At 36.0% G+C, this 17,341-nt stretch overlaps 1 protein-coding gene across 1 annotated transcript in view; it reads left to right on the plus strand.

Moving 5' to 3' along the window:
* Positions 1 to 17,341, plus strand: part of CENPE (centromere protein E) — a 77,028-nt gene that overhangs the window by 53,661 nt on the left and 6,026 nt on the right. The window contains 8 exon segments of the mRNA XM_052642002.1: positions 1,705 to 1,806; positions 3,733 to 3,951; positions 5,903 to 6,100; positions 6,755 to 6,958; positions 9,175 to 9,390; positions 12,535 to 12,720; positions 14,834 to 14,946; positions 16,709 to 16,806. Of these exon segments, the coding sequence (XP_052497962.1) occupies positions 1,705 to 1,806; positions 3,733 to 3,951; positions 5,903 to 6,100; positions 6,755 to 6,958; positions 9,175 to 9,390; positions 12,535 to 12,720; positions 14,834 to 14,946; positions 16,709 to 16,806 (1,336 nt within the window).

Consider the following 17,341-nt stretch of genomic DNA (forward strand, 5'->3'; position numbering starts at 1 on the left):
GAAAGAGTGACAATTATTTTGTGGTGTATTTATGTCTACAAACAGTAAAGGATAACGAAGGAAACTTAATTATAGTTTTCACACAAATAGAAAATGCAGTTTTAAAAAGAAGCCAAAATATTATTCAGAAAATACCACTTTTTTTGTTGTTAAGAACTTTTTAAAATAGAAGTATAATAGATATACAATATTATATGTTGTAATATACAGTATAGTGATCCACAGTTTTTAAAGATTATACTCCATTTATAGTTACTGTAAAATATTATCTATTTTTCATACTGCACAGTATTTCTGGGTAGCTAATTTTATACATAATAGTTTGTACTTCTTAATCCCTTAGTCTTGTATTGTCCCTTTCCCCTTCTCTCTCCCCTGTGGTAACCACTAGTTTGCTCTCTGTATTTGTGAGTTTGCTTCTTTTTTGTTAAATTCATTAGTTTGTTATATTTTTTAGATTCCACATGTAGTGGTATCATACAATATTTGTCTTTATCTGGCTTATTTTACTAAACATAATACCTTCCAAGTCCATCCATGTTTTTTGCAAATGGCAGATTATAGTTCCTTTTTTATGGCTGAGTAATACTCCATTGTGTATGTGTCCCACATCTTCTTCATCTATTCATCTGTTGATGGATATCTGGGTTGCTTTGGCATCTTGGCTATTGTAAAATGAACATTGGGGTACATGCATCTTTTCAAATTACTGTTTTTGTTTTTCAGAAAATACTTTTTAATTCTCTAGTTTTAAAAAAACAAAAAATGTTAAATAAAGCAGACTATTTCTTTCAGTGTAGTTTTTTAAAGGATTTCTAAGCCAAGAAATGACATTATTCTCAGTGGAGAAATATTTGAAGAATCATGAAAGATTAAATATCTCATTTCTGTGCTTCTGCCCAGTAGAGTTTTAAACATAGGCTCTTGTTAGTGAGTTTTGAAGGAAAAAAGACAAGTATAAATAAGGAAGTTCTTGTGATATGTATTTATAAATATTCACCTATGTTAAAGAACCTAACTGAGTCACTATATAAAATTTAGATGAATAAGAAATCTGTAAAAAATCTTTCTTATTCTCATATTTCATTTTCATGTTCATCATTATCTTCTAGTAAAGAAATAGTGGAAAGTAATATCATTTGTAATCTCAGTAGAAATATCAGACACTTGGAAATCATCTTTAGTGGGCCCTAACTAAATCTATAAAGAGACTAAATTCATTCAACGAATATTTATTGAACAATATTTTATTTTGCACTTTTAATCAGAAATACAAAATATATACTGGGTATGAATTTTCTGTTCCAAGGTTCTGGAGAGAATATATCAGCAGGACTTAGAACACCATAAGTAATATACTTGGTTTTACTTGCATATCGAGTTGGCAACAGTGATTGTAAGGCAGAAATTTGGAAGAGTAGGAACCAGAAATATATCTAAAATCCAGTTTTCAGCTAAAAGTAGTAAAGGAACAGATCCTATCTTCCAAAATTATGTGGTTTTGCCACTTTTTCCAATGACTTGAGGTCACTCACTGAAGATTTACTATTATTTATTTTCTGAGCATTTTTAAGACTACTTTAAGTTAGATGTGTTATATTTAATTCTATTGAAAAGATATAAAAATGTAATCAAAGTATATGATTAGACATATGTGAATATAGTTACAGCTGAAGTCTTGCTGATTTCTTTCTATCAAAGCAGGATCAACAGAACCACAAAGAGGTAAAATATGAAAAAAGCTTACTATGTGATGGAAACCAACACCTTATAGGAAGCCTGAGAGAAAAGTGCTTTAGGATAAAAGTAAGTGTTCTCCTGTTAAAGTTACAAATGAAGATTTGTACGCCTCCAGAGGTCTAACGTGGATTGAATAGATAATGCTCAATACTTTTCTAAACTTTATAATCTAGCTCTAGTATATATGTGTATACATAGATACACGCATACACCACACACACACAAAACAGAGGCGTTTGTGATCGTAAGGCTTCACTGGAAAGGTGGTATTTGAGCAAATAGCTAAAGGAGGTAAAGGATCAAGCCACACAGGCCTGTGTCCAGGGAAAGAGCACTATAAGCGAAGGGAACAGCAGGCACAAAGCTTCTGAGACAAGCTTGCTTGGTGGGTTCCAAGGTCTTCAGGAAGGAGGACAGCCAGTTAGAAGAGAAGTGTGGAGTTAATGAGGAAGAGGCAGGCTGTGGGGCTTTAAGCGGACTGCAGGCTTACTCTGATTAAGATGGAGATCTCCTGAGAGAGACATGATCTGACTTAGATTTTAAAGAAATGGCTCTGTTAGGTTGAAAATGAGTGGAAGCAGGAGGACAATTGAAAGACTAATTCCAGTAATCCAGGCAAAGGTGATAGTGGCTCAGCCCAAAGGGGTAGCAGTGGAAGTGGTGAGAAAGTGTTTGGATTCTGAATATATACTAAGGGTAAAGCCAACAGGATTATCATCGCCCCTGTTAAAATGCAGTCCCTAAAAACTGTTTGTGTTGCTTATGGCTATATCACTTAGCACAGTTCCCAACAGAAATCAGCATTGAGAATGCCTTTTTTAAAAGTACAAATGAATGACATACAGCGCTGCTCCATGCCATAATATGATTCATTCTAAGACTAAAGGCAGCACCCCCCCACCAACATCCACAGATTAATGAACATCTATCTAGCTTTTCCTTAAATTATTCAAAAAAGAATTCATTGTGGTCAACTGCCCCTTCCATAATTTAACACCCTAAACTAAACATGTTATTTATTACATGATTGTAGCAACTTGATGTTCCTCTGCCTGTATTCTCACTGAGGGTTCAGCTGCCTGGACTTTCATCATTTGTATTTGTGGGCCCAGACTCACTGTCTTTCATACGCAGGCACTGTACTTACCTCGTGAGATAGGTTTTATTGTTTCATTTATAAACAAATTGAGGCTCAGAGGAAGTTTAGTGGTTGCCCAAGTTCACATAACTAATAAATTAGTAGAATGAGGATTTGAACTCAAGTCTGACAAAGTGTAAAACTTGGGCATAGAAGCATTTTTACAAATATAGTTTTTATTTCCTTTAAAATAATATCTATATATTTTGTAGATTGCATATATTCAGGTATCATTTAATATTTGATCCTCTAGAAGACTCTATGGCAGTTATTGTAATCTCATTTTATAGTGGTGAAAATGGCTCAGTGTTTCCCCAGTTAGCGAGTGGCAGAGCTGGAATCTAAACTCAAACTCTGATAAAAGGTTAGAAAACTTAGACTCTAGGCAAATAATAGAAATGTGTGAAGAAGCTCCACCAATCTGACAAATAATTAGTTTGATTCTTGGTCACGTATCTGCTCACTCATACTGCCCACTGTAAATATAAAACAGCATTCAGACTTGAGCTACAATACATACTGGATTGAATTCACTCAGATTTCCCTTCAGACTTTATGTAAACAAATGCTCCTTCAAATCATGGATGTTCAAAAGACCAAAAGAAAACGCATCAAATGATAACAATGATTGTTTCTGATTTTCTTTGTTATATTTGTTTAATTTTTTTTTAATTTCCACAGTAATTTTTATCATCCAAAATCAATAATAAGTTTGCTTTCGATTTTTAAACACAAACATCATAATTTACTTTTCTCCTACAAGAAGTAGTAAATCTTTTTGTTGCAGCTCTAGGGCTTGGACTATTTCTTGTTAAAATAAATTAGTACATTGAATAAATTCTAATTTTCTTTAGGAGCTTCTTAAGAGATACTCAGCGATGGATAATCACTATGAATGTTTAAATAGATTGTCTCTTGACTTGAAGAAGGAAATTGAAACCCAAAAAGAGCTTTCAATTAGAGTAAAAGCAAACCTCTCACTTCCATATCCACAAACCAAACAAATCCAGAAACTTCTTACTGCAAACCAGAGGTGTTCCATGGAATTTCACAGAGTCGTAATGAAACTTCAGGTACCATCTTTTTAAGTAATATGTTTGTAAATACTGCTGTAAATTTCTATTACTAACTAGCGTGTTTAAGTCCTACCTTGAAAGTTGGCCTGTCATGCTGCAGTCCATGGGGTTGCAAAGAGTCAGACACAGCTTAGCAATAAACTTTTACTTTTCCCTTTTTGAGAGTTAGCATATTCACTATTAAACTGAAGATTGCATGGGTCTAAGAACAGTGTGTGCAAGACCCTCAGTGCACCTAGGACCTGTTTATTCAACAAAACCTGAGCTTCGCCTGTGGACCTAGACACTGTCCAGGTATTTAGGAGACAGATGTGAATAGCATCTCAAGAACCTCATAGTGAGTGAAGCAGACATATAAACAGGTAATAAGCCTTGTTACAGAAGTATATTTAGATTGTATGACATACCAGATAAAAAGTTAGAGAAGATAAGACTGGCTTAAGCGATAAAGCTTGGCGTTCATTTTGTAGATGAGGCAGAGCCATTGGATAGTTATTTTAAGGTGCTGGCAATGGCATGATCAGGTTATTATTTTAGATACTTCCCTATAGACAAAGAAGAAATGAGTTTGTGGCCAGAAACAGTTGCACTGGGTCCAGATAAGCTGTAACAATGACACTACTACTAGGGAAGGATTCTTGGGGTGGAGGGGACACACCTGTGACAGCTTGAGATAGTAGTCCATGTGACTGATGGTCGAGGTAAGGGAGAGGAGTTTAAAATGGGAATCAAGATTCAGGCTTAGCCAGGTTTGTAGACAGTGTTACCATTAACAAACAAAGAGGGGAAAGAGATTAGGTGTTCAGTTTGAGATGTTTTGAGGTAGAAATACCTGTGACAGAATGTTTAAGAAGAGAGACCAAGTAAGCATTCAGTTGAGAGTCTGAGACTTGTCAGGAGAAATGTCAGGACTAAAGACAAAGATTTGGGATTCATATAGGTGACACATTGCACAACATCTGTGAGTAACATCACCCAAAAAGCATAGCAGAGGAATAAGAGGTTGGAGATACAATAAGCACTTCAGAAGGGCTAATTCTTCAAGAGACAGTAGCAGAAAAGAGCAGCTCATGGGTTCAAGGTTAGAAAAAGTCAAAGTGGCGGAAGAGAACCAAGCACAAGTGCTATCACTGAAGTCAGTGAGAGAGTCTGCCGAAGACGAAGTGGTCAAGAGGGCAGATGTGTTAGCCGGCATAAGGACTGAAGAGATCCCCCCAATTTGTTGATAATAGAGCTCACTGGTGACCTCTGTCAGACTGGTTTTAGTTGAGTGATTATGGAAGAGGCCAAATTATAAGAGATTAAGGGATGGTGGAAGTTAGGGGAAGTAGGGAACTGGTATCTGGCCTTCCTGTTTGGTAAATTGTCCTGCAGGCCTTGATACTCTTCCACAAACCCTGGCAATCAGATATCCAGAACTTACTAAAGAGATCCACGCAGCATATGGTATTAAAATTATTATCACCTTAAAGCCAGACATCTAAATACACTTGACAAGTAAATCTTGAGACATGTCATACCCATTTTTGTTATCTGGTCAAGGTAGGTAGAAGATGTTGAAAATAATCTCAGGTATCTAGCTGGGAAACCTGGGTGGTTGATGATATAATTAACCAAAAAGAGGATAATAGACATAGATGGGTTTCTAGGGAAAGGAATCATGTCCATTTTAAGCCTGTTGAAATTGAGGTGATTGTAGGACATCTATGAAGTGTATTTCAGGAGGAAGTCAGAAATACAGAACTAGAGAGAGGCCTGAGAGTTATCCTCCCAAGTTGCTGAGAAGAGAAAATATGAGAATAGAGTGGCTCTTTCCTCATTCCTCACTTAACCAGGGAACATAGATAAACAGGAGATACCATCCTGCCTCCTAGTCTCAGGGGTTTAAAACTTCTTCTAAACATGGTACAAGTTTCATTTCCCAATTTGTTTTATGTTTCTCTGCAAGTATGTGCTAAGCTATGTTGCAAGGACAAAGGAAGAACAACATGAATCCATCAATAAATTTGAAATGGCTTTTATTGATGAAGTGGAAAAGCAAAATGAACTGCTAATGGAACTACAGCACTTTCAGCAAGATTATGATGTACCACCTGGAGAATCAAGGGACCGCAAATTGAACCAGAGCATGGATCTACATATCGAAGTATAATTTGTTTAAACTGGGTTTAATTAGATGTCAAGCCTTTTATCAAGTCGAAAAGTACCTTTGCATTTATTTAGAGTCATTTTTACTTACCAAAAAATTAAAAATCAGTTGCAGAATGACAGCTGGTGAGGTGTGAAGAGTGCCAGATAATAGTGTAGCGTCCTTTCAGAACCCCAAAGATACAGAAAATAGATGTAATATCATCAAGTGGGAATTCATGGAACCCCAGAATAAGTTTCCAAATGCCTTCTGAAACCTCCTAGATCTGTGACTGGGAATCAGAAACATTTTCATTACAACTCCACATGGAGTGTCCTACTCAGCAGTATGAGGCCAGCATCCAATTTCCAATACCATGTGCAGCCTGTTATGTGCACAGAAAGCAACATCCAGAGACAGTTCATATATTGTGATAATTAGTCATAGATGTACAGTTTTGAGGGGCTTTAATTTGAGCAGGATTTGTAGACTTGCCTTTGTTACATAGGTTGTACTGCCAAAATTTTATTATCAATAACTAAAGTTTTAAATTAAAATTATATTTACTTTAAAATATTAAGAATAAAGTTCAGTAAGGTGTTTTTCCCTTTTTATGATATTTAGATTAAAACTTGTCTAATTTTCAGGTGATTCATTGCTTATTTTTCACAGGAGATTCTTAAGGATTTTTCAGAAAGTGACTTCCATAGCATAAAGACTGAATTTCAGCAAGTACTAAGTAATAGAAAAGAAATGACTCGGTTTTTGGAAGAGTGGTTGAATGCTCATTTTGATATAGAAAAGCTTAAAAATGTCATCCAGGAAGAAAATGATAATATTTGTCAAGTGAACAACTTGTATCATGAGAAAATAACGGTAAGTAGTCATTTTCTTGTGCCACCTCATTCTTCTTCTTGTTGACTGCTTTAATTTTTCTACCTCATTTGTTTAAAAAAATCTAAGAACAACTTAATTTTAAGTATTTTCTTAAAATTTACTTGCGTGTGCTTTGTGAAAAAAGTTGACTGTAAAACATCTTCTGCCTCTGATGTATTATGCTTCCTTAGGATAATTAAAGATATATTTATGTTTGTAAAGAAGAGAAAATCTTGCTGTGTAGCAATCAATCTTTTATGCAAAAAATCCTTTTGCCATTTTCCTCTTTCTATTCTCACTTTGGGCTGCTTCTGTAGGAACTGAGCCTTTTTTCCAAGCAGCCCCCAACAATGTGAGCCCAGAGCCTGTTTCAGGGCTACAGGCAGCAGCTAGAGGAAACCCCTGGACAGCTAGTCAGCTGCCTCATTAGTAAGGCCGCACAGGCTTTTCATCTCAGCAGTGTCACCCTCGCATGCCCGGATCCTTCAGCTTTGATGTTCACACTGTGGTTTGTGATCATCGTTCCAGACCAGCCCTAGGGAACAGACTCATAAGAACCAACATCCCTTTCACACAGTTTATTGTTTCACCTTTTACTAATCAGAATATTCATTCTACTTTCTGAAGTAATCCCTATCTCGTATACCTAGAAAAATATGCAGTAATGAGAAGATGGCTTGTTACTGCATGTAACCAGTGGAGAAGGAAATCAGTGGAAAAGGCAACCCACTCCAGTATTCTTGCCTGGGAAATCCCATGGAGAGAGGAGCGGGTGGGCTACAGGCCGTGGGGTCACAAGAGTCGGACACAACTTAGCAACTAAACCACCATAAGTAACTGGAGCAAAGGGACCTGGATTAATATTACAGCATTTAATATTAGTGGTATATCTCTATGTTTGGGTAGTTATTTCCAAACAAAGACTTTAACTTCATCTGGAAACAATACTTTAATCATATTGAAGTATAGATAATGTTCCTAAAAAAAATAATTGCCTGTGACTGGATTGTTCATCCATTTGTTAAATAGTCCAGGCTAGCAAAATAGTAAATGAGTTGTTTCAAAAAAAAAAAAAAAAATAGTTCATAGTCAATGGAGAAACGCATAGCCAGTGTTTGGATAAGGTAATCTCCACATAATTAAGTGTTGTTCTTGTAATGTTGAAGGCCCAGTTGTGATCAAAAAGCAGGAATTCCTCCAGCAAGTTCCTACTGTTCTGCACAGGGAACTGTACTCAGTATTTTGTAATAACTTGTAAGGGAAAAGGATCTGAAGAAAAAGAAAGATAGGTATGTATGTATAACTGAATCACTTCTCTCTACACCTGAAACTAACACAGCATTGTAAATCAGTTACACTTCAGTGAAAACAGAAAGTAGGACTCTTGCAATGAGGACCAGCATGGATATGTGGCTTCTTCCAGCGCCCTGAAAGAAGCAGCTGGTAGTTCTATGTAGTGTGAGGTCCTAGTTGAGAGCCATGGAGCATCCAGGATGCTGGCAAGAACACAGCTAAGTTAGGATCCAACTCTTGACACATTGGCCATAAAGCCACCAAGAAATTTTTAGGTAAGACCAATAAGGCATCAATGATGACAGCAAAAAGTACGTCCCTTAGGAGTTAGGAAGTAAAAGTATGATATGAGTAATTTCAGAGCTAGTTAGGCTTTGATGTAAAAAGAACACACTGGTTGATCATTATTCCCTGCACAGAAATACAGGGTTTTCAGATTAATTACGAAAAGTCAGTGAATGATTTTCCCTATAAGCACTGAGGTTTAGAACGAAAATAGCTTGTTGTTAAGTTTACTCGGTATGTCCTGCTATTAGATGTCAGTTAATGTTTATGTATGATGTGGTATATGTCATAACGTGCATAATAACTTTAACCTGCGTAATTCTTCAGCTTCTTCTTCGTATGTTAGTCGGGATCCAATACAGTGAGATTATCATCTTGCAAAGCAGTACAGGTGCTCTTCAGCCCTTACTGTTTTATTCTCATCACCAACATCCAACATCATTTGAAATTTCAGGAACTGATTTGAACCACAAAGAATGTTCACATTCTTTTAGAGTTCTATTCTGGAGTGTGCTGAATAATAGGTGTCAGCCTATGCCTTGTCCTACAACTCTAGTATTTTCATAATGTTTTCCTTTTTTTTTTTAACGTAATTTATTTCATTTGAGGGCTATAATGGTGTTTTTACAATCCAATAGGCTATAATGAATGAATTAACAGAGTTTGAAGAAAGAAATGCTACCATAGCCAAAGAATGGGAACAAGATCTGAAATCAGTGAAAGAAAACAATCAAAAACTATTTAAAAACTACCAAACTTTGAAGCTCTCCCTGACCTCCAGTGCTCTTGTTAATCCTGCTACACAAGACAGGAATCTTCATGTCACAACAGGAGCTACACAGCAAGTCACAGAGGTGTGTACTTTCTTAAGTTTTTCAGTTTGCAGTTTCATCAAAGTCTTAAAATGCCTTCAACATCTTATATGACATTTATATATAACATGTCTTACATAGCATTTCAGAGCAAAATTACAGTATTGAATGTGTTAGAGAACATGGGCTATCTTTGCATACGTGTGATGGGCTTGTTTTTTTAAATAAGAGTTCTATTGTGGCTATCATTTAGCTAATTAAACAGCTAGGTGTTATATAAGATCTTCCCTTTGAATTATGAAGCAGAAGTAACTCATAGCTTAATTTGATTACTAGATGCATACGCCACTTGAAGTATTATTACTGTACAGTGCAAGCTTCCTAAATCATGTGACTTCCTATTAAACTATAATCTGTGTCTTTATACAAAACTAGTTTGGGGGAAAGAGCAATTTAGGGTTTCTCTAATTATCAATGTTTTTCATATTGGTTAATTTTATAATCAAAAACGGAAGAGGCTAAAAATAGATTTTGTAAGCAGATTAACCTGTGCAGAAGAATCAGTATGTTACTTGAATAATTCAATTACTTTACCCTTACTGGGACTCTGTAAAGCAAACATGGTATTTTATTTTATTATCACACAAAATGACTTAGTGGGGAGCCCAAGAGTAAATTATAATTGATCATTTTTACTGAAATAAACACTCATAATAAAACAACAGCCACTAGTTTAATAAATACCAGCAGAAACCAGTAGGTCACTAGTATAGAGTAGATTGATGTATTGATTACTATAGACCTCAGTCAGCTGGCAGAAATTTAAATCCCATCTAACAAAGCAGTAAGATGAAGAAGCAGTGAGCCAGGACATGCCTTATCAGATAAAAATCATATGCTATTAGTTTGGAAATTATGCCAAATTAGAATAGTTTGGTAATGATATAGGAATAGATAAGTAAAATAGTTTGGTAATGACATAGAAATAAGTAAATAGAGCATTGGAACAGAACACAATTCCTTACACTCAAGAAAGTTTGAGAATTTGTATATCATGATGGTTAACAATCAACTCAGTGAGGAAAAAACGATTTACTTAATACGTGATTCAGAACAACCAGCTTGACACCTGGGGAAAAAATACCTGGATTTCCACCTCACTCAAACAAAAATCAATTCTGGGTAGGCCAAAAAGAAATGTATTTTCTGAGAAAAACTGCATGTATATGTATGTGAATAATCTTATAAATATGAACAAATTCAGATATTTAAGTTCCAGTATTTTTGGTACCTGGAAAAAAAACTAAAATCACCTAAATGTTCATTAGTGGATGATTTCCATGAAACAGGATGTATGTATCCATGAAAAAAATATGAGAGATCTACATAGATAGCATCACCGACTCAATGGACATTCAGTTCAGTCACTCAGTCCTGTCCAACTCTTTGCGACCCCATGAATCTCAGCACACCAGGCCTCCCTTTTCCATCACCAACTCCCGGAGTTCACTCAAACTCATGTCCATCGAGTCAGTGATGCCATCCAGCCATCTCATCCTCTGTCGTCCCCTTCTCCTGCCCCCAATCCCTCCCAGCATCAGAGTCCTTTCCAATGAGTCAGCTCTTCGCATGAGGTGACCAAAGTACTGGAGTTTGAGCTTTAGCATCATTCCTTCCAAAGAACACCCAGGACTGATCTCCTTTAGAATGGACTGGTTAGATCTCCTTGCAGTTCAAGGGACTCTCAAGGGTCTTCTCCAACACCACAGTTCAAAAGCATCAATTCTTCGGCACTCAGCTTTCTTCACAGTCCAACTCTCACATCCATACATGACTACTGGAAAAACCATAGCCTTGACTAGACGGTCCTTTGTTGGCAAAGTAATATATCTGCTTTTGAATATGCTGTCTAGGTTGGTCATAACTTTCCTTCCAAGGAGTAAGAGTCTTTTAATTTCATGGCTACAGTCACCATCTGCAGTGATTTTGGAGCCCCCCAAAATAAAGTCTGACACTGTTTCCACTGCTTCCCCATCTATTTGCCATGAAGTGATGGGCCCAGATGCCATGATCTTCGTTTTCTGAATGTTGAGCTTTAAGCCAACTTTTTCACTCTCCTCTTTCACTTTCATCAAGAGGCTTTTTAGTTCCTCTTCACTTTCTGCCATAAGGGTGGTGTCATCTGCATATCTGAGGTTATTGATATTTCTCCCGGCAATCTTGATTCCAGCTTGTGCTTCTTCTAGTCCAGCGTTTCTCATGATGTACTCTGCATAGAAGTTAAATGAGCAGGGTGACAATATACAGCCTTGACGTACTCCTTTCCCTATTTGGAGCCAGTCTGTTGTTCCATGTCCAGTTCTAACTGCTGCTTCCTGACCTGCATACAGATTTCTCAAGAGGCAGGTCAGGTGGTCTGGTATTCAATGGACATTAATCTGAGCAAATTCCTGGAGAAAGGAATGGCAACACACTCCAGTATTCTTGTCACGGAGTGAATTCCATGGACAGAGGAGTCTGACTGGCTACACCCATGGGGTTGCAAAGAATCAACCATGACTTAGGTACTGAACAGCAACGATTGGAAAGATCTGGAAAAAATATTGTCAAGTTTTTGTTTTTTTTTTTTAATGCAGGACTATTTGTTTAGTATGTTCCTACTGTGTGTGTGACTGTTTTTATGAATTGAGTATTCATGTATGCTTAGATACACATAGAAAACTTCTGGAAGGATACACCTGGAAGAGTCAAGTCGTTACCTTAGGGTCAGCCGGGGTACTGAGGTGGGGAAAGCTGCTGTTCATCAATTGTTCCATGTGCTTTTATTTTTCAAGTTCAAAACTTGATAATAAAAATAAAGGAAAAGATATATTAAAGAGCTAATTATCAGCTCTTAAGTTGTGTTCATTTAAAATGTAGGTGCCTATTTAAAATGCTTGGTACCATGCTGACTAGTAAATAAACACTAAACCTTATAATGTAAAGTCTGGGTATTTTTTAACTCAAAAAGCATGAGCTTACAAATTAAAAAAAAAAAATACATGTGTAAATTGGCATTTGGCTGCTTCTTCTCTTTTATCCTTTGTTAATGCAATCTGTGAAAATGAATACCTGTATATGATTATCTTTGTCTTATATTCTGTGACTGTCTTATGGCAGACCTTAAACGTGTACTTTTTCTAATAGAAAATTCAAGCTCTGGAAACCTCACTCCGTGAAGCTAAAGAAAGTGCTATGCATAAGGAGGGCAAGATTATGAAGATGCAGAAAGAACTTGAGATGACTAATGATGTAATAGCAAAACTTCAGCGGCAAGTTAATGAAGCAAATGAATGCCTTGAAAAAACAAAAGAAATGGTCCAAGTACTTCAGGTAATTTAACAATCTCATTTTACAAATATAAGAGTGGGGTTTTGTTTTTTGTTTTCATTTACTGTTGAATTTGGCAGATGATTTGGGACTTAGCTTTTACTTCAACTTTGTAATATCTATGCATATCTGAAGTTCAGGACTCAAAACTTTTAAAAAGCAAGTGACAACTTAGAAATGAAATATAGGAATATATTTTCATCCAAAATTATTTTTGTCTTCCTAAAAAAATCGTGTTTAAGAGACATATAAATATTATTCTTGATAGTTTAAAGTATATTTTTTTATTTTTCCTAAAAGCTTCAGATCCAAATAATACTCTTTATTAGATAAGTACATTTTAAAATTCTCTCTTCTTCCACTTAATCCCTTGTTGTTGAGTCCCACCTGCTAGCCTGTCAGCTGCCTCTGACCTGTTTTTTAAAGAACAGTAGCATGAATATATTTGACCCTGAGTGCCGTTACACCGTCTGTGCCCTTGTTCATTGTGTCTTTACCATTCCCTTTTGTTTTAGCCCAGCCACTTCCCATTCTTCTTTTACTTGAGTCCAGTCCTAATAGGTATTTGTGTTATCTCTGCTCCAGTGTCTCTTCATTGTAGTTAAAATTGGGAACTAGTCAAGAATGTCTATTCTTTCCATTTTTGTTGTTCTAAAAATTCAGGCTCACTCAATGAGACGTGAAACAGAGAGGCAAGAGAAAATAATATTTTTTGTTTTTGTGATAATATAGCTAAAAACCAAAAAATTTCACTGTGAAGCTTTAGAATTTTGAGACTAATATTTCAAATAATTTAATGACCACATTTTTACTCATTCAACAAATATCTGTGGCTGCCCGCTATGTGTTAGCCCTTGTTCTAGATGCCACATGTACAGCAGTGGGGTAAAAAAGTTTCTCCCTTCCTTCAAGGAGTTTACATTATCATTCAGGAAGTGAGAAAATAATGAAATATGTGTGTGTGTGTGTGTCAAATAGTGGAAAATGCAATGGAAAAAAATTAAGCCAGACAAGGTACGGGGATACTGAATAAAGTGGGAGTGTAAGGGAAAGAGATGTGATTCTATAAAGGGTTACTGAAGAGGGCCACACCTTTAGGGTGACGTGAAGTGATGGGTGAGCAGTGCGGTAGAAGGGCCTTCTAGGCAAAGGAAGTAGCAAACGCAAAGGTCTCAACACAGAAACAGAAAGTCTAGACCTGTTCAGGAAACCACAAGAGAGCCAGTGTCTCCCGAGCAGAGTGAGCAAGAGGATAGAGGTGGGAAAGGAGGTGAAAAATAGCAGAGAGCCAAATCATGAAGGGTCTTGCAGGCTCCTCTGGTTTTTGTTCTGAGTGAGATGGGAAATCATCAGAGGATTTTGGCTAAAGGATATCATGGTCTTAGTTAATTTTTAAACAGTTGTCCTTTGAAGAGAGAATCCAGGAGAGTGTATTAATGTGACATGCTAGCTGCTATTAAAAAAAGGGAACCAAAAATGCAATGGCTCAAATAAGATGGAAGGTTATTTCTCTAGCTTATGTGAAAGCCTGAGTTCCAAGTTGGTGGATGGACCATCTTTGACTATAAAATATCTTCAGCAGGGAAATCCCCTGGTGGTCCAGTGATTAAGACTCTGTGCTTCCACGGCAAGAGGATGTGAGTTTGATCCCTGATTGGGGAACTAACAGCCCACACGCCATGTAGTGCAGCCAAAAATAAACAAAAAATTTTTAAAAAATCCTCAACAACACTGAGTGATACTTTGTGCCTTAAATTTGATTCCAGTTTGATATTTATATTGTTTTACTGACATCTTTTTCTTTCATTTTCCTGATTAACCTATCTGTCTCCATTTCATTGTTTTCCACCTCTGTTTCATTTGTTTAGGTAGATTGTTTTAAATTGGGAAAAAAACTTGTTGAAAGAAACAAAAACCATATGTTCTCTAAATACATATTCGCTTCCAATTACTTTACCTCAAATATCTATGTTATTCATTTCAGGGTTAAAATTTGTGCCTCCCCTGCTTTTCATATATTAAAAGATTGCTGTTTCCAAATGTTTCTGCAAGATCAAGGGAGCACTTCAGAATTTCTCTAAAATTATTGTATTTTTTTGTTCTCTAAACCATTTAGGACAAAGCTGCTTTAGGAGCTAAACCTTATAAAGAAGAAATTGAAGATCTCAAAATGAAGTTGGTGAAAGTGGACCTAGAGAAGATGGAAAATGCGAAGGAGTTTGAAAAGGAGTATGTCTCTGCCTTAACTGAACGTGCTTTTAACAGCTTAAATTTCCTTTAACTATATAAATTTCTTTGCATTAGTTAAGTTTTTAAAATATAAGAAAACATTATTATTTGCTTTTCTAAAAATAAATTCAGCCACTCACGGATTTCAAATTTATTAAATTCTCATTATATACGTAAAGGTTTTAAAATAAGCACAATCCTGGTTGCTAACACTATGTCTTTCGGGAGGGGGGTGCTTTTTGCTCATTTTGTATAAATAGCTTTAAAATACCCTTTTTATGCTTGAAAGTGAATGTTAAAAACCCTGTGGTGGGGAGTTCCCTGGCAGTCCAGTAGTTAGGACTTGGTGCTTTCACTGCCATGGCCCCAGGTTCAATCCCGGGCCAGAGAAGTAAGATTCAGCAAGCCACAAGATGTGGCCAAAAAAAAAGACCTGTGGGTTCCAGTTTGCTAAGGTTTCTGTTGGTTTTTATTTATTTTATTTATTCTTTCTGTCATGTTTTTGTGGAAAAGTTGTATTTCCTTTTAAATTATAATACCTAATACCCAAGAGCATATTCTTTTTTACTGGTTTATTTATGTAGTACTGTATACATGGGGCTTCCCTGGTAGCTCAGATGGTAAAAAGAATCTGCCTGCAATGCGGGAGACCTGGGTTCGATCCCTGGGTCAGGAAGATCCCCTAGAGAAGGGAACGGCAACCCACTCCAGTATTCTTGCCTAGACAATTCCATGAACAGAAGAGCCTAATAGGCTACAGTCAATGGGATTGCAAAGAGTTGAACACAACTGAGTGACTAACACACACACACTCACACTCACACACACACACACACACACCATATACATAATAGCATGCCTAAAGTTCCTTGTGATATAAATAATGAAAAGACCATTAGACAGTGTCAGGGAAACTAAATTAGAAATATATTGCCTCTAATGAATCTATCACCTTTAACAAGCTGGTTATCTCTCTGGGCTTCACATTCATAATCAATAAAAGGATTGGTTTATATTAAAGGATTTCTTATCCCTCCTGGCTCTTAATGTTTTTTATTCTTCCTATAAATCTTTAATAAATATTTAATGATAATGTGTAATTTTGACAAATACATAGCACTCCAGATCTTCATTCATTCTAACCAGCCTTCGGGTGATAAAAAGTGAAACATATCTGTTAAGATCTTCATCATAAAAAGCAATTTTACTTACAGAATAGAATCAGCAGATACTGTCAGCCTCTAAAAAAGGCAGAGTATCTTACAACCTATCACTGCTGATTAATGCTTAAGCAAACAGTTCATAAAATGTCTCTACCAGGGAACAGTGATAATACCTTGGACCAGAGCTGCAGCTAGGGTTTGCTTTCCTGACTTTAGAACAGAAGCTGCTTTTTGCTTTCATGCTCTGGTGATTGTTATACCTTCTTGGTATTTACTTGTTTTATGGTGCCCCCAGGTATAACTTTACTTAATATACCTTTAATAGCTATTGAGCTTCCAGAAATTTAAATAGAATTGATTTCTCAATGTTAAAAAAAAAAAATCATTCCTGCAACCAGACAAAATACTTCCAATTTGATGATATAATAGCTGTGAGGTGCGTAATACCAGGAAGGTATCATGAGGGGTTACCTACTGCTACCTATAAACATTATGTTGATATGATGTGTCTTGCTAGAAAATTCTTGACAGCAGTTGTGTTTATTCCTTCATTAAAAATTTGTTTCTGGGTTTTTACGTATTTCTGTTGCTCTTAATAGAATTGCTTCAACAAAAGCCACTGTAGAATATCAAAAAGAAGTTATAAGGCTATTGAAAGAGAATCTTAGAAGAAATCAACAGGCCCAAGATACCTCAAGTAAGTGGAAAATGCTGATACTTCCCGATCTTTCCATTTTACTTCAATACACTTAAACATTTTGAAGAGTACATAATGACAATCAAGAATAAACCTAAGTTAATCACTGATTTAGAAAAAACTGTTTTTCAGATGAATTCATTGGGCTTATATTTATCCTGTGATATCTCCTTAGTTTCCTATAATCTTGACAGTTTCTCCATTACAGATTCTTAGAAAATAGGAAATTTGCTTTTGCATTATCAAATCTCTACATATTAGTGAAGATATCTTCAGTACTATAAAAGAATGACTCAACTATCAGGGTAGAAGTACACTTCCCGATAAAATTACAAGCACATATCTTAATAGATTGTAACCATATGCACAGTAAAAATATCCATGCACAGTAAAAATAAATATTATCTCACTTGTTCTTACTGGCAGGCTGTTTGAAATTTATGATAGGAACAGACTTCAAGTCTCTGATCAAATTTCTGCCTATGTATCTCTCAAACTATACCTTTTCTGTATTTCTGTTTCTTGTGTTTCATTT

This window comes from Budorcas taxicolor, chromosome 6 (genome assembly GCF_023091745.1).
Source record: "Budorcas taxicolor isolate Tak-1 chromosome 6, Takin1.1, whole genome shotgun sequence".
Lineage (NCBI taxonomy): Eukaryota > Metazoa > Chordata > Mammalia > Artiodactyla > Bovidae > Budorcas > Budorcas taxicolor.